At 39.7% G+C, this 23857-nt stretch overlaps 1 protein-coding gene across 1 annotated transcript in view; it reads right to left on the bottom strand.

The window, feature by feature from the left end:
* Positions 1 to 23857, bottom strand: part of LOC122946458 (A disintegrin and metalloproteinase with thrombospondin motifs 10-like) — a 463435-nt gene that overhangs the window by 190635 nt on the left and 248943 nt on the right. Inside the window, exon 2 of the mRNA XM_044306119.1 lies at positions 2902 to 3153. Within this exon, the coding sequence (XP_044162054.1) occupies positions 2902 to 3001 (100 nt within the window). The 5' untranslated portion in view covers positions 3002 to 3153. The remainder of the gene's footprint in view (positions 1 to 2901; positions 3154 to 23857) is intronic.

The raw sequence follows: 23857 nt of genomic DNA, 5'->3' as shown, positions 1-23857 counted from the left end.
TATCTACTGTAGGGCGTGGTAGGGTTTTCTTTCCCCTTCTTATGAAAAAAGAAGGTGCCCCGCTAGGAAGGGGCAGTGAAGACTGAGACAACTCTACTGAAAGCTTTCTCTGGGGCTGCAAGGAGGAGGAGCAGAAAAAAAAGCTCCATGGCACAGTGTCATACCAGACTCTGAAGTCCTGCTCTGAAGTCCTGCTGTGACATTTGTGTTGCTTCACTACTCATCATAATAAATCTGCATTTGCATCTACACAGAATAACAAGCATTTCCAGATCAAACATTATTGTAATTGTTCTTCCATTTTGTAATTTAACTCCTTGAATTCCCCTGTCAACTTCAGTACATAGGGAGGACAATCAAAACAATGGTGTCTCCCCTTAAAGAGCATCAGTCAGCATGATCAACCCTATTAAACCAGACATGCCACCTGGTAGGTTTGATTATACTGATTAAAACAATACCTTATTTACATCTGTTGGTAGAACTGTTGCTGAGATACCTGAGTTTTTAGGAATATGCAAACGAGCTTGTTTCAGCACAAAAGGTGGCAGCCAGAATCTTTGATGAACTGCTTTTGTAACACCCCTCTGATCTGGGCACTACCCCCTCCCCTAAATGCGCACAGGTAGAATATCAATAAAGAAAAAAATACTCATAGTCTGTCATGATATTTTTTTTTTTTATCGCCATGGGAAGCTATTCCTTTATTACTCTTTGCTATAATTGATAATGTCACTTCAGGTCAAAAATCATTTTAACAGCTTAGACAATTTCTGAACCTTTTGGATTTATAAGCTATGGACCCTTGACCCTTATGGCCTGAACAAGGGAATTGAGCAACATAGGCAATAATTAAATGTCATTTGTAGCATTTTTTTGTGCTTTTACGGTTATTTGCTGCACCAGTTTTTTTTATATATTTTATAGGCCCACATGCCCTACTCAGGTGGATACTTATGTAAATGTATTGTGCTTTCTGTGACTTCCAAGGAGAGTTGAAAGTAGTGTTTCTCTCTGTGGTATGCTAAAATATTTAAATAACTATGGCACAGATTTTTCATGCCTTCACTTCAGAATTTTGGCTTCAAAAGGCACAAAACGATTTGTGTCTTTTTTGCTTTTTTACACCACTCACTCCATTGAAATATGGATAAGAAAATGGGTGTGGCTAGCCATGTTAATATGTTTAATTTTTAGAGTTATGAATGAGACTTTTTTTTAAAAAAAGTTGACAAAAAAGTTGAAATTTCACCCAAGTAGTAGGGTGAAGTTGGAAAACTAGAGTAGCTTTACTAGACAAAAGTGTTAGGTGTAAGGATAAGATACATTTTTCAAACAACAGGTGACATTTCATAAGTGTGGCATAAAATACATCAAACAATAAATAAATTCCCCTCTATGTGTTCTTTGGTTGCAACTGTTAGACTAATAGAATTCAATCTCTTATGAGTTCCAAGCAAAATCTACAAAATCTTTCTCTCCTTACTACACCATGCAATCCCTTGCACAGGGCAGGAGCAGAGAAAGAGAGACAATACTGAGCATGTGTTCACCTCAGTATATTAAGGGCCCATTCAGACGGCCGTAGTGCTTTGCGGATCAGCAAAACACGGATACTGGCCATGTGCATTCCACAATTTGCTATAACCATAATAGAAAATGCCTATTCTTGTCTGCGATTGCAGTCACGAATAGGACATGTATCTTTTCTGCGGAGCCGCTGTACGGAATAACGAATACGGACAGCACACGTTGTGCTGTCCACATCTTTTGAGGGGCCCATAGAAATAAATGGCTCTGTAGACCTTCCACAAAATTGCGGAATGGGTGCGGATCCGTTCATACAGCCGTGTGAATGAGCCCTTACTCTGGTGGACGCAGAGGGGCTATTCAGTAGAAGGAGCAGGAGGTGCTATGCTAACATTATAATTTTTGGGAAGTGTAAATGCAAGAAATATATAATTATGGGAAGGATTTAACGACATAAATATGAACAGGGGTGTCAGAAGAGAAAATATACTTACTATATACACAGATAAACTATAGATATATTTAATAAAAACTTGTTAAAAAATTACTAAATATTTGGTATAATAAAATATATTGAAATCTACATAAAAATAAATACACAATCTATCACAATAAAACTTGCCAAGTACAACAGTTAAACAGGTTTCTAGGACATAGATATGGATGACTTATCCTTATCCTATAAGTCCTCAATATATGATTGGTGGGGTTCCTACACTATATTGCTAGTGCCATAAGCTATACAGTGGATGGGAGGTTTGGTCCATTGGGTAATTTCAAATGCTGGCGCACTCGACTCAGGTCCCATTCACATTAATCGGAGCTGAGCTACAATACCACCTACCCTACAGTTTTTGCTGTCGGTAACAGTAGAGCGGTGTCGGTGCTGAGTACAGGATCCCACCCATTTCATATTGAGGATCTATTCTGAGGATATGTTCTCAAAATTTAAGTTCAGGAAACTCCTTTTAATAGCTGTCTAGGAATGTAATTTAGCAGCCCTGGAATATGTCTCAAATGTCAGCTGATCAGATCTGTCTCAAAGGGAACTGGTCAGCCCATTTTTTCTGACTACAGAATGCAGTAAAAATGAACTTTATTTTCTGCTCCCGCCATATGCTAATCCTCATTAGCATATGGCAGTTTCATTTTTTTATCTTTATTGTGAAGCCTAGGAAAGGATATAAAAACACCATCAGGGACCAGATGTCCCAGATTATAAAGGTAACACCTGAAGTTCAAATTGTGCTGACAGGTTACATTTAAAATGACCTTTAACACACTGGCATAGCTTTAGTTATATTCTGAGCATTTTTAACTTGCATATTTAGATTGAAAGAGGGCAAAAATAAATGAACAATGATTTCTCACCTTCTGACTTCTGTTTGTGATTTTTGGATCCTCTGAAATTTGAAGACAATGCAACTGTCATGGAGACGGCTAAAGCCATTAGGTCCCAGATAATTTTCATGATGATCAGTCTTCTTTGGCTCTGCTTTAACTCCTGGTTTCACCATGTCTCTGTGCCTTATGTCTTCTCCCCACAACTTCTAATCCAAGGCCTGTAGAGTCATCTTATGCAATTCTTAATTATATTTGGTCCTTAATTATGTGTAAATTTACCTGAAAAAAAGAGTTATTAATTGATTAATTCATGCTTAATGCCTCATTCCAGCAGCCACTATATATGAGCATATTTTAACCTCCATATTATTGCTGTAAGTCTGTCAGACCATGGTTCTAATGATCTGAACTTACACCACAATATATTCTTATATAGGTGTTACTTTGAGTCATTAGGATCATGGTTGAGTCAAGATTTGCAACTTTAATATGGCTTTATACATTTAGGTTTTTGATGCAATTTTTGAACCAAAGTCAAGGATGGATTTAAAAAGAGAAGAATACTCAGCCTTCCCATTATATGTGTTTGCCATTTATGAGCCAGTCCTAGCTTTGGCTTCAAAAAGTGCATTAAAAAACTGAATGTGTAACTGTAGCTTGTCCCTTAGTGACCAAGCCTGTTTGGCCCTTAATTTTGGAAATCTGGCATGCGTCATTTTAGCAAAGAATAACTACATAAAGGTTTTGCACATCTGACATTGTATTTTCATCAGATATTCGACTTTATTTAGGTGGTAAAATTCAAACAATACAAATTGCATATATATATATAAAAAAAATGTAAAAATCTATGAAAGTATGCAAAACATTTTTTTCCTATTTTCCAACTGCAATACTTCACAAATATACAAGAATAATGTTCAGTATTTAATTTTTTTTTTTTACACAGTTAGATCATTACATAGCTGATACAGTTGAAAAAAGACCTATGTTCATCAAGTTCAACCAAAGGATAGGTGGGGACGCGAATCCCAGAAGGAAGTGAGACTCAGATTTCTACACATTTTCATCAGCATTAATGTTGTTTACTTTAAGAATTACCCTTTTTAACCGCCTCCAGACCGCCTAACGCAGATGTGCGGTCCAGAGGCGGCAACCCTGCGCAGAGTGATGCATATACGCGTCATCTCGCGAGGGCCGAGATTTCCTGTGAACGCGCTCACACAGGCGCGCGCGCTCACAGGAACTGAAGGTAAGCGAGTGGATCTCCAGCCTGCCAGCGGCGATCGCTCGCTGGCAGGCTGAAGGTGTGATTTTTTTAACCCCTAACAGGTATATTAGATGCTGTTTTGATAACAGCGTCTAATATACCTGCTACCTGGTCCTCCGGTGGTCCCTTTTGTTTGGATCGACCACCAGAGGACACAGGTAGCTCAGTAAAGTCGCACCAAACACCACACTACACTACACCCCCCCCTGTCACTTATTAACCCCTTATGAACCCCTGATCACCCCATATAAACTCCCTGATCACCCCCCTGTCATTGATAACCCCCCTGTCATTGATCACCCCCCTGTCAGGCTCCGTTCAGACGTCCTTATGATTTTTACGGATACATGGATCGGATCCGCAAAACACATATGGACGTCTGAATAGAGCCTTACAGGGGGGTGATCAATGACAGGCGGGTGATCACCCATATAGATTCCCTGATCACCCCCTGTCATTGATCACCCCCCTGTCATTGATCACCCCCCTGTAAGGCTCCATTCAGATGTCCGTATGATTTTTACGGATCCACGGATACATGGATCGGATCCGCAAAACGCATACGGACGTCTGAATGCAGCATACAGGGGGGTGATCAATGACAAGGGCGTGATCACGCATATAGACTTCCTGATCACTTCCCTGTCAATGATCACCCCCCTGTCATTGATCACCCCCCTGTAAGGCTCCATTCAGACGTCCGTATGATTTTTACAGATCCACGGATACATGGATCGGATCCACAAAACGCATACGGACGTCTGAATGCAGCCTTACAGGGTGGTGATCAATGACAAGGGGGTGATCACGCATATAGACTTCCTGATCACTTCCCTGTCATTGATCACCCCCCTGTCATTGTTCACCCCCCTGTAAGGCTCCATTCAGACGTCCGTATGATTTTTACGGATCCACGGATACATGGATCGGATCCGCAAAACGCATACGGACGTCTGAATGCAGCCTTACAGGGGGGTGATCAATGACAGGCGGGTGATCACCCATATAGATTCCCTGATCACCCCCTGTCATTGATCACCCCCCTGTAAGGCTCCATTCAGACGTCCGTATGCGTTTTGCGGATCCGATCCATGTATCTGTGGATCCGTAAAAATCATACAGACGTCTGAATGGAGCCTTACAGGGGGGTGATCAATGACAGCGGGGTGATCACCCCATATAGACTCCCTGATCACCCCCCTGTCATTGATCACCCCCTGTAAGGCTCCATTCAGACATTTTTTTTGGCCCAAGTTAGCGGAATTTTTTCTTTTTTTTCTTACTAAGTCTCATATTCCACTAACTTGTGTCAAAAAATAAAATCTCACATGAACTCACCATACCCCTCACGGAATCCAAATGCGTAAAATTTTTAGACATTTATATTCCAGACTTCTCACGCTTTCGGGCCCCTAAAATGCCAGGGCAGTATAAATACCCCACAAGTGACCCAATTTCGGAAAGAAGACACCCCAAGGTATTCCGTGAGGGGCATATTGAGACCATGAAAGATTGAAATTTTTGACCCAAGTTAGCGGAAAGGGAGACTTTGTGAGAAAATACAAAAAAAAAATCTATGAACTCTCCATGCCCCTCATTGAATACCTTGGGGTTTCTTCTTTCCAAAATGGGGTCACATGTGGGGTATTTATACTGCCCTGGCTTTTTAGGGGCCCGAAAGCGTGAGAAGAAGTCTGGGATCTAAATGTCTAAAAATGCCCTCCTAAAAGGAATTTGGGCCGCTTTGCGCATCTAGGCTGCAAAAAAGTGTCACACATCTGGTATCGCCGTACTCAGGAGAAGTTGGGGAATGTGTTTTGGGGTGTCATTTTACATATATCCATGCTGGGTGAAATAAATATCTTGGTCAAATGCCAACTTTGTATAAAAAAAATGGGAAAAGTTGTCTTTTGCCAAGATATTTCTCTCACCCAGCATGGGTATATGTAAAATGACACCCCAAAACACATTCCCCAACTTCTCCTGAGTACGGCGATACCAGATGTGTGACACTTTTTTGCCGCCTAGGTGGGCAAAGGGGCACACATTCCAAAGTGCACCTTTCGGATTTCACAGGTCATTTTTTACACATTTTGATTTCAAACTACTTCGCACACATATGGGCCCCTGGAATGCCAGGGCAGTATAACTACCCCACAAGTGACCCCATTTTGGAAAGAAGACACCCCAAGGTATTCCGTGAGGGGCATGGGGCATGGCGAGTTCCTAGAATTTTTTATTTTCTGTCACAAGTTAGCGGAAAATTATGATTTTTTTTTTTTTCTTACAAAGTCTCATATTCCACTAACTTGTGAAAAAGGGGCAATGAGGGGCATGGCGAGTTCCTAGAATTTTAAATTTTTTGTTGCAAGTTAGTGGAATATAAGACTTTGTAAGAAAAAAAATAAAAATAAAAAAAATCATCATTTTCCGCTAACTTGTGACAAAAAATAAAAAGTTCTATGAACTCACTATGCCCATCAGCGAATACCTTAGGGTGTCTACTTTCCGAAATTGGGTCATTTGTGGGGTTTTTCTACTGTCTGGGCATTGTAGAACCTCAGGAAACATGACAGGTGCTCAGAAAGTCAGAGCTGCTTCAAAAAGCGGAAATTCACATTTTTGTACCATAGTTTGTAAACGCTATAACTTTTACCCAAACCATTTTTTTTTTTTGCCCAAACATTTTTTTTTATCAAAGACATGTAGAACAATAAATTTTGCGAAAAATTTATATATGGATGTCGGTTTTTTTTGATACATTTTACAGCTGAAAGTGAAAAATTTCATTTTTTTGCAAAAAAATCTTTAAATTTTGATTAATAACAAAAAAAGTTAAAATGTCAGCAGCAATGAAATACCACCAAATGAAAGCTCTATTAGTGAGAAGAAAAGGAGGTAAAATTCATTAGGCTGGTAAGTTGCATGACCGAGCGATAAACGGTGAAAGCAGAAGTGTAAAAAGTGGCCTGGTCATTAAAGGGGTTTCAGCTAGCGGGGTTGAAGTGGTTAAAACTGTCCACTGTTCCCGCTGTGACCACCTCCTGAGGAAGTCTATTCCACAGATTCATAGTTCTTACAGTAAAGAAGCTTTGACGCTTCTGGAGACTTAACTTTTTCTTCTCCAGTCGGAGGCAGTGCCCCCTTGTCTTTTGAGCACATTTTACATGGAACAGTTTTTCACCATATTTTTTGTATGGCCCATTTATATATTTGTATAGGTTAATCATGTCCCCCCTTAGACGTCTCTTCTGAAGACTAAATAAATTCAGTTTATTTAATCTTTCTTCATAACTAATCAGTTTAGTCGCTCGCCTTTTTTCAGCTGCAGTGCGTCCTTTCCATGTACTGGTGCCCAGAACTGAACTGCATATTCCAGATAAGGCCGCACCAACGCTTTGTAAAGTGGTAATATTACATCCCTGCCCCGCGAGTCCATGCCTCGTTTAATGCATGACAATATCCTGGTGGTCTGAGAAGCAGCTGATTGACATTGTATGCTGTTATTTTATCTACCATCTACAAGGACACCCAAACCCTTAGCCATAAGTGACTTTCCCAATGTTACATCACTTAGGACAGGGGGTAGGCAACCTCCGGCTCCCAGCTGTTGTGAAACTACAATTCCCAGCATGCTCCATTCATTTCTATGAGAGTTCTTAGAAGAGCAGAGCAAGTATGCATACTGGGAGTTGTAGCTTCACACCAGCTGGGAGCCGGAGGTTGCCTACCCCTGACCTAGGACATATAAAGCACAGACATTATGACTACCAAAATGCATAACTTTACATTTATCCACATTAAACCTCATTTGCCAAGTTGATGCCCAATCACTCAGAGTGTTCAAGTCAGCTTGTAGTTTATGGACATCTTCCAAAGACTGTACAGTACTACATAGCTTAGTGTTATCTGCAAAAATAGAAATGGTGCTTACAATCCCCTCCTCGATAACATTAATAAATAAATTAAATAATAGAAGCCCCAGCACTGAACCTTGGGGTACAGAACTTATAACCCGGGACCATTCTGAATAGGAATCATTGACCACAACTCTCTGGACATGGTCGTTCAGCCAGTTTTCAATCCAATAACAAACTATACTTTCCAGGCCTATAGACCTTACTTTACCTATTAAACGTCTATGAGACACGTATCAAAAGCCTTTGCAAAATCCAGAAACACTACATCCACAGCCTCCCGTCTGTCCAGGTTACTACTCACCTCCTCATAAAAATAAATCAGGTTAGTCTGACAACTTTTGTCCTTGGTAAACCCATGTTGGTTATCACTTATAATATTATTTACAGTTGCATACTCCTGTATATAGTCCCTTAAGAGTCCTTCATACATTTTCCCGCAACAGAAGTTAAACTAACTGATCTATAATTACCTGTGAAGAACTTAGATCCTTTTTTTTATTATGGGCACTACATATGCCTTGCGCCAATCACTTGGCACTAAAAAAAATAATAAAAAGGGGCACAGCAATGAGTGAACTGAGCTCTTTAAGCACTCTTGGGTGTAATCCATGTGGACCCGGATTCTTGTTCACATTTACCTTTTTTAACTCATCTTGGACCATATCTACTGTTAACCAATTGAGTATATTACTCGATGTACTAACAGCCCCAGCACCACAGATATTAGCTCCTTTGTCTTCTTTTGTATATACAGAGCTAAAAAATACATTTAGTAACTCTGCATTCCCCCCACCCCCCTTTACCATTATTTAGGGGACCTACTATGCTTGGACCTTGGTTTTTTAGAATTTATATATTTAAATGATTTTGGGGGATTTGTTTTGCTCTCCTTTGCTACCTGCTGTTTGTTTTGTATTTTTGCTAATTTTATCTCCTTTTTATAGATTTTATTAGGCACTTTGTAATCTTCAGACACTACAGCTGACCCCTCAAATTTGTATTTTTTAAATGCCCTTTTTTTGTCTTTTATTGCCCTTTTTACAGTAGCTGTAAGCCATGGGGGTTTAATGTTATCTGTTTATACTTGTTACCTAAAGGTATACATTTTTTAGTGCAATTACTCAATGTGGATTTAAAGCTCTCTCATTTATCCTCAGTATTATTATGTGATAGTAGCTTCTCCCAGTCTATGCCCCGAAATGCTGCCCTCAACCCAGGGAAATTAGCCTTTTTAAAATTCAGTGTCTATGCCCTGCCTGGAAGAGTTTGCTTCTTATAGTTTAAGGGGAATATAATTATATTCTGGTAACTATTACCTAGTGTTTCTCGAATAGTAACATTTCCAACAAGTTCTGCATCATTTAAAATTACCAGATCCAGCAGAGCATTGCCCCTAGTGGGAGCTTCTACAAACTGGTCCATAAAGTGGTCCTGCAGCAAGTTGAGGAATTTGCTCCCCTTTGCTGTTGAGGCAGAATCATGTCTGGGAAATTAGGGTACTTTCACACTTGCGGCAGGACCGATCCGACAGGATGTTCACCCTGTTGACTATAATGGGGATGGAGCGGCGCTCCGGCGCAGTACAGCAGTTCGCGGTCATAGGCCGCCGGACTAAAAAGTCGGACATGCAGGACTTTCAGTCCGGCTGCCTTTCGCCGTGCACTGCCGTACTGTGGCGGAGCGCCGCCCCCGTCCCCAATATAGTCAATGGGGACGGAGCGGCGGTCCGGCGGCACGGCGAAACAGCGGAAGGATGGATCCGACAGGGTGAACAGCCTGTCGGATCCGTCCTGCTGCAAGTGTGAAAGTAGCCTAAAAATCACCCATTATTACCATGGTACTAAGTGTGCAGCCCGCTCTATTTGGTTATACAGTTGTGTGTCTATCTCCTCTGTGATGTTAGGGTGGTCTATAGATTAGACCAAGTTTTCTTTTTTCTGTGTTTATATCCATTTGAACTTCCACCCATAATGTTTCCACATCCTCACCCACAATTGCCTCTTTCACACTTGTCTTCAGATCACTCCTCACATACAGGCATACACCACCTCCTTTTCTATTGACCTAGTCTTTCCTAAATAGTGTAAAACCCTCAATATTTACAGCCCAGTCATGCGAAGAATCCAACTATGTCTCAGCCACACCAACTACATCTATGGGTTCTTCTAGTACCATACCCTCCAGCTCCCCCATTTTTCTAGCTAGACTTCTGGCATTTGTGAAAATACTTTTTAAATTACTATTACCTGTAAAGTGAATGTCTGGGATTTTTGGGTGACCATGGTTGATGTTTGTATGTAACAGGTTCTTGTTATCAGTATTTCTATTTTTCATCGGTGTATAGTTCTGCCCAGTCTTTTCCCTACTTTCCTCACTAACTCCAGCCCCCACTAAATCCCCACTGTCCCATGCTATATCCCACTCTCTATCTACACTATTTACCCCCTTATGAGTATGATCCCCCCACCCTCCCCCAGATCCTAGTTTAAAAGCTCCTCCAGCCATCTAATCATTTTTGATTGCATCTAGTGCAAATGTATTCACCCTTGAATGGCTCTTCAATTTAGTAGTCTTACAATTTAAAAATTAATTTAATTTTTTTCCTGCACCAAGCCAAGTTTGCAGAGGTTTGTAGGGCCAGAATAATGGGGGCACTTCTGGGGGAGTTTCTATTTTGAAAACTAGACCCCTAAGGTATACATCTAGGGGGTTAGTTTTATTTTTTGTGGATGAAACAAAATAAAATGTTTATTTATTTTACACAAAAGTGTCATTTTAAAAAGAACATATGAAAACAAAGAAGCACACCCCAAAATGTATCACCCCATTTCTTCTGTCTTCAGAAATATCCCCATTGTGGCCCTTAGCTTATGTTTTGACATATGGCAGGGCCCAAACAAAAAGGAGAACCCAGTAGCATTCAGAAATGACCCCATTTTGAAAATTATACCCCTTAAAGTATTCATTTAGGGATGTAGTGAGTTTTTGACACCTCCCACCCCACTTTTGAAGAGATTAATACTAGGTAGATGAAAACTTAATTTTTTTTTCCAAAAATGTTATTTTAAAGCCAGATGTTTTTTTTCTAAAGACCACAAGAAAATGAAGGGCAACATGCCAAAATGTATTACCCCTTTTCACCTGTCTTTAGAAATATCCCCATTGTGGTCCTAATCTTATGTCTTGACATACAGCAGGGCCCAAACCTAAAGGACCATCCAGTGGCTTTCAGAACACAATTTGAAAATGTTTCAGGCCCCATTGCACAATTGTAATGACATTGAGCTGTCTACGTGATACTAAACCTCCAGAAATTACCCTATTTTAAAAACTAAATCTCTTAAAGCCTGCATGTAACGGTTTAGTGAGCGTGCTGAGTGCAACATTTTCATAGGACAAAATAATGGGTGCATATGGTTTTCTTCAAATTTTATATAAATCTTCACACAAAAAGTTATTTTTCTTTAAAATGGGTAACTTTGTTAGTGTTTTTGAAATAAGCCACATTCTAATGTCTGTAGTGCATACAGTTGAGAAGTGAAGCTGTGTACTTTTAAGGGAGGCATATTTCTAAAAAGGCATTTGCCTGTATATATGACTAACAAAGTAGTGGTTATGCATTGATTTCATTTTGATGCTGTTGTGAACAGTGTTCTGGTCTGACATATTATATATAACTTATTTAATTGCTGGAAAAAAACTGCACTGTAGTGAAGGGTGCATGTCCAAGAAAAGGCAGGGAAATGTATCCAACTGTGTGGCATATTCAATTTTTTTCCCAAGATGAAAGAACTCCTGTGGGACTATAATAACAAGCTGACATCTAATGACAGTCAAAGTGACTAGTCGTACAACGCCTCTTTAGGCACATCAATCCCTATATGAGATAGGAACGTGCCAAGTGACACGGTGCACCATAACAAGTCCCTGCCCGACAGGGTAGAAATTGCTATTCATACAAACAACCTACAGAATATATAACAATGTCCACAACCATCTGTATGAACAGTGATGGATCACTAATCCCCAAAATACTGTCAGTATTTCTAGATAGTGTTGAGCGAATTGAAAAAATATCTAATTCTATCAGAATTTCAGGAAAACTTTGATTCGCCACAAATCCAAATTTCCTCACACTTTGTGGTAATGAATATTTTTTTTCCCCTAAAACGGCAGCTACACGCAGATAGCCACAGCCCTATAAAATGTCTAATCCCTCCCGGTCTCCACCATTTTTCGGCGAGCTAAGGGAGAGATGTGGCAAGTGCTAGGGACAGTGCTTTAGCAATCTTTTAATTGTAGAATATTGGATAGGGACAGTGCAGAAACACTGTATGGAGAGCAAAGGAAGACTGCTAGGACAGTTCAGGGACAATGCAGGCTCTGTGTAATCGCCCTGTGCATCTTGTTCCACTGCTGTGCCATTCATTCTCAATCTGTTCTGTTAGACATAGACTTGTGTCTTAATTTTCCCTATAGCTGGAGGTGGATCTGCCAGTGTTTATGTAGAGGCTCCGGCCTCTACATAACTTTGGCGGATCCAATGCCACTTCTTGTAAATTTTTTATTTTAACATATATGTGAACATGGATCTGAAGACATGAGCATACAATAATGTTCATTGCAAGATTGCTTTAGAGATTCTAAATGTTAAGTATGCATAATGTACTTTACAGCATAATAAAAATTATAAATACAAACAAGAGAAGTTAGTGAATAACAGTGAATGAAATAGCAAAGTACACTTATTGCATGGAGAGGCTTAGAAACATTTCAAATAGTGATATATTGTTTACATTTGAATACAGAAACCTTTTAGCATTGTTCTGGCTTTAGCCTTTATTAAATATAAGCCAAGAAAAGAAACCTTACTGTGGTAAATGATCTTAAAAATAGTATAAAGTATATCACTGAATAATTAGTCCTACTAAAACTTAACTTTTATATCGATATAATTTAAAATAAGTCCCACATTGAGAATTTAGATAACTATATATATATATATAAACGATAGGTATGTGTATTATAAGCAGACCAGGAGTATATATATTTTTCCGATTGCTCTTTTTGACAATATAGTCACCTACTCACGGTTTGATGAGGATAAGGAGATGTATTCGACCAAAAGAGACAAACGAATGTTCAATAGAGGGTCCAACAGGGTTCCAGAAGGAGTTCTTCACGACAGATGTACTGAGGGAAAATTATGAAAAATCACTAACTCCTCCTTGGAAAAAAAGGCATGGATTCTGGGAGAGATATACTGAGGGAAAATTATGAAAAATCACTAACTCCTCCTTGGAAAAAAAGGCATGGATTCTGGGAGAGATATACCCCTAGGCAACTATTGTAATCCTGCCTAAAAGCGGAGAGGTCTCCCGCCTAAATGCGGAAGAATCACCCCCTAAAGGAGCGGCCCCACTTATCGGTGGCTGACCCTATTGTTCTGTCCCTATAGAAAAAAGCTCCCAAGGGTCTGTTAATTACACAAAAAATTACAAAAGTAGATGTAGATCCCGAAGCGTTTCCTCCGGTAATGTAATCACCGGATTCATCAGGGGATAACCATAGGAAGATAGAAAAATCGGTGGTACAATCGCCAGTAGCACAATAGCTCTTCACTCTGGATGATCCAACTGAATAATGCAGTCCCGCATTATTCAGTTGGATCATCCAGAGTGAAGAGCTATTGTGCTACTGGCGATTGTACCACCGATTTTTCTATCTTCCTATGGTTATCCCCTGATGAATCCGGTGATTACATTACCGGAGGAAACGCGTCGGGATCTACATCTACTTTTGTAATTTTTTGTGTAATTAACAGACCCTTGGGAGCTTTTTTCTATAGGGACAGAACAATAGGGTCAGCCACCGATAAGTGGGGTCGCTCCTTTAGGGGGTGATTCTTCCGCATTTAGGCGGGAGACCTCTCCGCTTTTAGGCAGGATTACAATAGTTGCCTAGGGGTATATCTCTCCCAGAATCCATGCCTTTTTTTCCAAGGAGGAGTTAGTGATTTTTCATAATTTTCCCTCAGTACATCTGTCGTGAAGAACTCCTTCTGGAACCCTGTTGGACCCTCTATTGAACATTCGTTTGTCTCTTTTGGTCGAATACATCTCCTTATCCTCATCAAACCGTGAGTAGGTGACTATATTGTCAAAAAGAGCAATCGGAAAAATATATATACTCCTGGTCTGCTTATAATACACATACCTATCGTTTATATATATATATATAGTTATCTAAATTCTCAATGTGGGACTTATTTTAAATTATATCGATATAAAAGTTAAGTTTTAGTAGGACTAATTATTCAGTGATATACAGATATATTTCCTACAAATTATATATTTTCATGCTGTGAAAAATAAAATAGTATAAAGGGCTAACAGAAAGGGAAAATATTAACTCATATCTTCAAAACCCCTTTAATTGACATTTTTATGAGGCAAGGTCAGATTTGTTCAGATGGGGTATAGGCAAGTAGTTAATTAAAACATAAAGAAAAAGATAAATAAAAGGAGCATACAAATAAAACTAAATAACTGCTGTCGCAACGTCAATCTGTGTTCATGTACAGGGTACAGGACCTGTCTTAGTCCAGATGTTTGGTTATTTTGTCAATCTTTATATACTTAATCCACTTATCCCAAATTTTGAGATATGTATTGTATTGACCTAGTATAGTCCATTTAAACTTCTGAAATCTGTTTATTTGGCAAATTTCTATAAACCAATCATTAATAGTTAGGGGTGATTCTGAAGCCATAGTCTCAATATCATTGCTTTCATGGTGTTAATGAGAGATGGAAATAATCTGTCTTTAAGTAGTACATTTTCTTTGTTATGGAGGTTCAAGAGGATCAGTTTCTCTGTGATGTTAACTTTGGAGTGATACAGTTCTTCAATTATACTCATTAATTTCTGCCAAAAAGTGGTTATTTTGGGACAGGTTATCCAAATATATGTTAGTGTTCCCTCAGCTTCACTGAACCTCCAACAATTTAGGGCATATTGTGGTTTATTTTATGTAGAAGGACCGCTGTCCTATACCATCTGGTCAGCAGTTTATAATGAGCCTCTTGAAGTTTAGTATAGGAAACATACGCTACCGAGCTGGTTAGTATGGAATGGCTTTCTTGCTCATTAAAGGTTTTTCCCAACTCCTTTGCCCAACTTTCCATAAAGGGTGGAGAGGTTTGATTATAAATGAGCTCATAGTATATTTTGGAGATGCTATGGTTCATAGGCAACTAATTTCTGAGGTGTCTGATCAAGCTGCTGTGAAGTATTGAGGTTGTGTTTACTAAAGGTACATTAACCGCCTCCGGACCGCCTAACGCAGGATCGCGGTCCGGAGGCGGCTGTCTCAGGCAGAGTCACGCATCTACACGTCATCTCGCGACATAGGCGCGCGCGTTCACAGGAACTGCAGGTAAGCAAGTAGATCTACAGCCTGCCAGCGGCAATTTTTTTTAACCCTTAACAGGTATATTAGACACTGTTTTGATAACAGCGTCTAATATACCTGGTACCTGGTCCTCTGGTGGTCCCTTTTGCTTGGATCGACCACCAGAGGACACAGGCAGCTCTGTAATAAGTAGCACCAAGCACCACACTACACCCCCCTGTCACTTATTAACCCCATATTAACCTCTGATCACCCCATATAGACTCCCTGATCACCCCCCTGTCATTGATCAACCCCCTGTAAGGCTCCATTCAGACGTCCGTATGTGTTTTACGGATCCACGGATCGGATCCGAAAAACACATACAGACGTCTGAATAGAGCCTTACAGGGGGGTGATCAATGACAGGGTGGTGATCACCCCATATAGACTCCTTGATCACCCCCTGTCATTGATCACCCCCCTGTAAGGCTCCATTCAGACATTTTTTGGGCACAAGTTAGCAGAAATTGATTTAAATGTTTTTTTGTTTTTTTCTTACAAAGTCTCATATTCCACTAACTTGTGTCCAAAAATAAAATCTCACATGAACTCACCATACCCCTCCCGGAATCCAAATGCGTAAATTTTTTTAGACATTTATATTCCAGACTTCTTCTCACGCTTTAGGGCCCCTAAAATGCCAGGGCAGTATAAATACCCCACATGTGACCCCATTTCGGAAAGAAGATACCCCAAGGTATTCAGCTGAGGGGCATATTCAGTCCATGAAAGATTTAACTTTTTGTCCCAAGTTAGCGGAAAGGGAGACTTTGTGAGAAAAAAAATAAAAAATTAAAAATTTACACTAACTTGTGGACTGATCCCTTATTGGGGATCAAAGGGAATAAAACTTAACATTTAATGATAATAAGGTTAGAATAAATGGCACAAAAAAGGATACAAAAATTAGACAAGCCCAAATGGGCCAAAAACAATTGCACGAATATGCACCAGTGTAAGTAATGGAACGTTCTCACCCGGATGGTTGATGGACAGAAAGGTCTGTATGGATGGAACCTGGTTGGTGATGCCTCAAGGGAGAAGTCCGGTTCTTGGAGGGTGGTGGTCACTGGAGGGCGTGCATTAAGGATGGTACCAGAATATGCTATATGGTAGGTAAGGTCGGGAGTATTAGTCCCTAGTGTGTCCCTAATGAAAGGGGGAGGGGGGCTAGTAGACCCTACCTACCTATACGGAGTACTTGCTCCGCAAGGAGCGACCCTGTCCGGATACCTAACCCTGGTATGGGCCGGTGTCCCTAGTATGCCCTAAAGGTATCCCGACGTGTCACGTTTCAGTTAGAAAAACTCATCAGGGGACGTAAAAAGTACAGGGTGACAGGCAAAATGGTGCCTGAAAAATGAGCAATACTAGTAGCTAGACAGGCTAGAAGAGCTCCATAGCGCTTTTTTCTATGTGCCCTGACAGCCCACTGGCTAGCCAGCACCTGCGGTCCTGTTGTTAGGATTTTTGTTGTCCGGTCCCACTGGCCTGGCCACCGTACCCTGAGCTTGAATAGGCCCCACTGGACCATTCTTTAGTGTCCATTAGCCATTGTCCTGGCTTAATGACTCAGCTCTTATACTTGTAGCTAGCTCTTCTAGCCTGTCTAGCTACTAGTATTGCTCATTTTTCAGGCACCATTTTGCCTGTCACCCTGTACTTTTTACGTCCCCTGATGAGTTTTTCTAACTGAAACGTGACACGTCGGGACACCTTTAGGGCATACTAGGGACACCGGCCCGTACCAGGGTTAGGTGCAAGCACTCCGTATAGGTAGGAAGGGTCTACTAGCCCCCCTCCCCCTTTCATTAGGGACACACTAGGGACTAATACTCCTGATCTTACCTACCATATAGCATATTCTGGTACCATCCTTAATGCACGCCCTCCAGTGACCACCAACCTCCAAGAACCGGACTTCTCCCCTGAGGCATCACCAACCAGGTTCCATCCATACAGACCTGTCCGTCCATCAACCATCCGGGTGAGAACGTTCCATTACTTACACTGGTGCATATTCGTGCAATTGTTTTTGGCCCATTTGGGCTTGTCTAATTTTTGTATCCTTTTTTGTGCCATTTATTCTAACCTTATTATCATTAAATGTTATGTTTTATTCCCTTTGATCCCCAATAAGGGATCAGTCCATTTACTTCATATATTTTGGGATTATTTGGTCAAGGCTCCAAGCTAGACCTGTGCACTTTTTGTATTCCGCTAACTTGTGCCCAAAAAAACAAATCTTCTATGAACTCGCCATGCCCCTCATTAAATACCTTAGGGTGTCTTCTTTCCAAAATGGGGTCACATGTGGGGTATTTATACTGCCCTGGCATTTTAGGGTCCCTAAAGCGTGAGAAGGGCCCCTAAAATACCAGGGCAGTATAACTACCCCACAAGTGACCCCATTTTGGAAAGAAGACACCTCAAGGTATTTTGTGATGGGCATAGTCAGTTCATGGAAGTTTTTATTTTTTGTCACAAGTTAGTGGAATATGAGACTTTGCAAGGAAAAATAAATAAATTAAAAAAATCATCATTTTCCCAACTTGTGACAAAAAAATAAAAAGAACTCACTATGCCCATCAGCGAATACCTTAGGGTGTCTACTTTCCGAAGCGGGGTCATTTGTGGGGGTTTTCTACTGTCTGGGCATTGTAAAACCTTAGGAAACATGACAGGTGCTCAGAAAGTCAGAGCTGCTTCAAAAAGCGGAAATTCACATTTGTGTACCATAGTTTGTAAATGCTATAACTTTTACCCAAACCATTTTTTTTTTTTTTTACCCAAACATTTTTTTTAATCAAACACATGTAGAACAATAAATTTGGAGAAAAATGTATATAGAAATGCAGTTAAAAAAAAAAAATTACAACTATAAGTGAAAAATGTCATTTTTTTGCAAAATGTCAGCAGCAATGAAATACCACCAAATGAAAGCTCTATTAGTGAGAAGAAAAGGAGGTAAAATTAATTTGGGTGGTAAGTTGCATGACCGAGCAATAAACCGTAAAAGTAGTGTAGTGCAGAATTGTAAAAAGTGGTCTGGTCATTAAGGGTGTTTAAGCTAGGGTAGCTGAGGTGGTTAAGGAGGTCTCTTGTCAACTCACTTAGTTCTTTCTGGGAGAAGTAGTGGATCTTCATAGTTTCCTCAAGAGAGAGTTTAGCATAAGGATTTTATTATCTTTCAAAACTTCTTTGAGTTATCATGCAAGAGTCAGTACTACACCTGATCTTATTTCTAATGCCTTTGTATTTTTTCGGATGCAAACATATAGGGAAAGGTCTTTAATATCTGGAACCTGGAGTTTGTGTTTTTTTTAGCAGTTTTAAACCATGTTTTGAGAGTGTATTTAGTTAATGTATTTACTATCTCTTTATATACAAATTGGTTGTATCTTATTTTCCAAGTAACATAGCTTAATGGAAATGGGATGCATCCCTCCTTCAGGTCGACCCAGTTTTTTCTTCTTGGTGCAGTGTGCCACTCCAGTACTCTCGCAATTTGTAAAGGGTCCCTATATTTCTCAAAGTCCGGGAGATCAAGTCCACCAACTTTTTTAAATCTAGTTATTGTGTGAAAATCTAGCCTTTGTTCCAGATAGCGGTTAGTACTATTCTCTTTAGGGCAGTGAAAAAGTGTTTGGGGATGTCTATAGGAAAACATTGTAGTACATATAAAACTCTGGGGAGAGTAATCAGTCATCAAATTAACGCGGCCAAACCATGAACAACAGTTCACTCCACTCAGTTAGTTGTGATTTTATCTTTTGTAGTAGGGGAGAGAAGTTTTGATTGTATAATTCTGATGATATGGTAGATATACTGATACCCAAATACAGGGTGGGCCATTTATATGGATACACCTTAATAAAATGGGAATGGTTGGTGATATTAACTTCCTGTTTGTGGCACATTAGTATATGTAAGGGGGGAAACTTTTCAAGATGGGTGGTGACCATGGCGGCCATTTTGAAGTCGGCCATTTTGAATCCAACTTTTGTTTTTTCAATAGTAAAGGGTCATGTGACACATCAAACTTATTGGGAATTTCACAAGAAAATGGTGTGCTTGGTTTTAACGTAACTTTATTCTTTCATGAGTTATTTACAAGTTTCTGACCACTTATAAAAAGTGTTCAATGTGCTGCCCATTGTGTTGGATTGTCAATGCAACCCTCTTCTCCCACTCTTCACACACTGATAGCAACACCGCAGGAGAAATGCTAGCACAGGCTTCCAGTATCCGTAGTTTTAGGTGCTGCTCATCTCGTATCTTCACAGCATAGACAATTGCCTTCAGATGACCCCAAAGATAAAAGTCTAAGGGGGTAAGATCGGGAGACCTTGGGGGCCATTCAACTGGCCCATGACGACCAATCCACTTTCCAGGAAACTTTTCATCTAGGAATGCTCGGACTTGACACCCATAATGTGGTGGTGCACCATCTTGCTGGAAAAACTCAGGGAACGTGCCAGCTTTAGTGCATAAAGACGGAAACACATCATTAGTGTGTGAAGAGTGGGTAAAGAGGGTTGCATTGACAATCCAACACAATGGGCAGCACATTGAACACATTTTATAAGTGGTCAGAAACTTGTAAATGACTCATGAAAGAATAAAGTTACACCATTGTTTTTCTCTTAAAATTCCCAATAAGTTTGATGTGTCACATGACCCTCTTCCTATTGAAAAAACAAAAGTTGGATTCAAAATGGCCGACTTCAAAATGGCCACCATGGTTACCACCCATCTTGAAAAGTTTCCCCCCTCACATATAGTACAGACCAAAAGTTTGGACACACCTTCTCATTCAAAGAGTTTTCTTTATTTTCATGACTATGAAAATTGTAGATTCACACTGAAGGCATCAAAACTATGAATTAACACATGTGGAATTATATACATAACAAAAAAGTGTGAAACAACTTAAAATATGTCATATTCTAGTTTCTTAAAAGTAGCCACCTTTTGCTTTGATAACTGCTTTGCACACTCTTGGCATTCTCTTGATGAGCTTCAAGAGTTAGTCACCTGAAATGGTCTTCCAACAGTCTTGAAGGAGTTCCCAGAGATGCTTAGAACTTGTTGGCCCTTTTGTCTTCACTCTGCGATCCAGCTCACCCCAAACCATCTCGATTGGGTTCAGGTCCGGTGACTGTGGAGGCCAGGTCATCTGGCACAGAACCCCATCACTCTCCTTTATGGTCAAATAGCCCTTACACAGCCTGGAGGTGTGTTTGGGGTTATTGTCCTGTTGAAAAATAAATGATGGTCCAACTAAACGCAAACCGGATGGAATAGCATGCCGCTGCAAGATGCTGTGGTAGCCACGCTGGTTCAGTATGCCTTCAATTTTGCCTTCAGTGTGAATCTACAATTTTCATAGTCATGAAAATAAAGAAAACTCTTTGAATGAGACGATGTGTCCAAACTTTTGGTCTGTACTGTATAGTTAATATCACCAACCATTCCCATTTTATTAAGGTGTATCCATATAAATGGCCCACCCTGTATTTGAAGTGTGTAGTGATCGGTTTTAATTTACTTAGAAACTTAACTCTGTTCCAACTGGATGAATCTATGTTGACATTGAATATCACAGACTTAAATAGGTTCACCTTAAAATCTGATCATTTCCTATAGTAATCTAGTTCCCTCAAAAGTGCTGGTATGGATATTAAGGGTAGTGATACCATGGATGTTTGCATTTTGTCTAATTCTTGCAAGTAATGGCTCAAGGGAGATAATGAATAATAAAGAGGATAACGGACACCCTTGTCTTGTTTCATTTTTAATGGGAAAAGACGGTGATGCAATACCATTAACTGATACTGATGCTGACGGATTTGTATAGACAGTGTAATGAGCCCCAGCTCACTCTATTCTGCACTCACGGCACTCCCTGATGTGACCACAATATCTGCTGGTTCCGCCTATGATGATCCAGCCTCAAACGACCGCTCGTGATGTTTTAATTCTCACAGAACTAACACCAGTCAGGCTGTATGTGAGTTCAAACTGACTCAATTCTTTATATTTATTTTGATAGTTGGAACACCTCTTTCAATTGGTAAATTGTAAAACCCCCTGTGATTGGCTATGCAAATGAGGTAAGCAGGGATTAGTTCAAGAGCTTGGCTGAGAGGCAGATTGGTGTGGTCATTGTCACAGAGAGATTAAAACCATGACAGACAGCTTTAACCTTATTGATATACTCCGAAGGAAAATTGAGTTTTTTCTAGAGTACCCATAAGAAAACGCCAATTAAGTCTGTCAAAGGCCTTTTCTGCATCTATGGAAATTAGTGTTGTGGGCATTTTATTATATTTACTGTATTCTATTGCATTCAGAACTTTACTAACATTGTCTTTTCCCTCAAGACCAGGTGTAAAGCTAACTTGTTCCAAATTTATTATTTAGGGGAGTATATCTTGAATGCGCATAGCCAAAAGCTTGGCATATATTTTGATATCATTGTTAATCAGGAATGTTGGATGATAGCTGGAGAAAAGTGAGGGATCTTTGTACTTTTTAGGGAACACCGATATATTGTCTCTGAGGGTTTCTTGTCTAAAGGATTCAGTTGTACCTAAACTGTTGAAATACTTAATCATATGTGGCATTAAAATCTATAAAGTATACAACTACAGCTTGTTCGGTTTGCAATTATGGTTTCTGGTTTTTATTTGACTCAGGTTTTTATTTGACTTGCGGCAATATTCATATCGTATGACGTTTCAGCACGCAGGCCTTCTTCAGATACTATGCCGCAGAATTGAAGGAGGAAGAGGAAGAACTGGTAGCAGGAGGGCAGATGCAGCTGGAGTAACTGTGTGTAAACTACACTTAAGTAAGTAAGGCGTCACTTACTCAAGTATAGTTTACACCCAGCGACTCCAGCTGCATCTGCCCTCCTGCTACCAGTTCTTCCTCTTCCTCCTTCAATTCTGCGGCATAGTATCTGAAGAAGGCCTGCGTGCCAAAACATCATACGATATGAATATTGCCGCAAGTCAAATAAAAACCTGAAACATCATAATTGCAAACCAAACATGCTGTAGTTGTATACTTTATTGAAATCGGAGTTGGAACCCTACTTACAGCTCCCTACAAGAGTGTGACAAAGATTTATTTGGCATTAAAATCTGTAAGTATTTTTTGTAATATTGTATACTATATCCATCTGGGCCTGGGCAATTTCCCTTTGTAAGTAGTTTATTAGCTTGCTGAATAGCTTTTTGTGAGAATGGAAGTTGTAAAGCCATTTTTTGTTCATTAGAAGGGCTGGGTAAATAGATTCTCTCTAAATAATCTTTGATATAATTGTCCACTAACTCTGCTTCTTCAGGTGTTCTATCTAAATTGTATAGTTTAGCATAAAATCTACCTAAGGCCTCCGCAATACCGTCAGAAGTTTGCACTAGTTCCCCCTTCTTGCCTTTAATCTTAGAGATAATCGCTTTACAGCGCTGTTTTTGTACCATTCTGGCAAGCTCTCTACCACATTTGTTAGCTCCAATAAAGTTCTTAAACTTTGACATAAAAAGAAATCTTTTTGATTCAGAATTTAAGGCCTCCTTTAGTTCTACTGTAAGTAACATCACGCTCAGTAGCTCTTGCACAGAATAGTTATGTTCGGCTTCTAAATTGTGTATCTGTCTGTAGAGTGCCTCAATTATTTATTGTCGTTCCTTTTTTTTTTTCTTGCACCAAGTTGTAGTAGATGTCCCCTAAAGACAGATTTATGTGCTTCCTATAAGGTAGATTTGCTAATGTCATATGATTGGTTATCTTTTAAAAATAGCTAATCTGTTCAGCTATAAACTCAGTATCAGCATCCATCTTTAGTAAAGAGTCATTTAGTCTCCAATTGTATTTTCTTGGGGTTAGAATCATGTAGGTTCAGGTGAACTATTAACGGAGCGTGATCTAAAGAGTATGGGATCATAGTTCGCCGTTTGGATTTATCTTAAATCTTTTTGTTGAATGTAAATATGATCTATCCTAGAGAATTGGTTGTAGACGGTGGAGAAACGTGAATAGTCCTTTTCCTTTGGGTAAAGAAAACGCCAAGCATCAGTCAATTGTCTGTGTTGTAACATTTTCCTAATTAATTTCCTAATTAATCTCAGCTTGTTTTAATGGATTGTGGAGCTTCCCCTTGTGGTATTCTATGTTTTCGTTCAAGAGTTATATTAAAGTCTCACAGAAAATGGCGGTGCTAAAATAAAAAATAATACATTTTTATTATTAATTATATTTTAAAATAGAAGCAAACAAAAACAGAGAAGGGGTGGGGGAATTCATAATATCAATATCTACTGCTGAACA

The sequence above is a fragment of the Bufo gargarizans genome, chromosome 1, assembly GCF_014858855.1.
Source record: "Bufo gargarizans isolate SCDJY-AF-19 chromosome 1, ASM1485885v1, whole genome shotgun sequence".
NCBI lineage: Eukaryota > Metazoa > Chordata > Amphibia > Anura > Bufonidae > Bufo > Bufo gargarizans.
The sequence above is the reverse complement of the archived record's forward strand: the minus strand, read 5'-3'. Positions and strand labels throughout refer to the sequence as shown.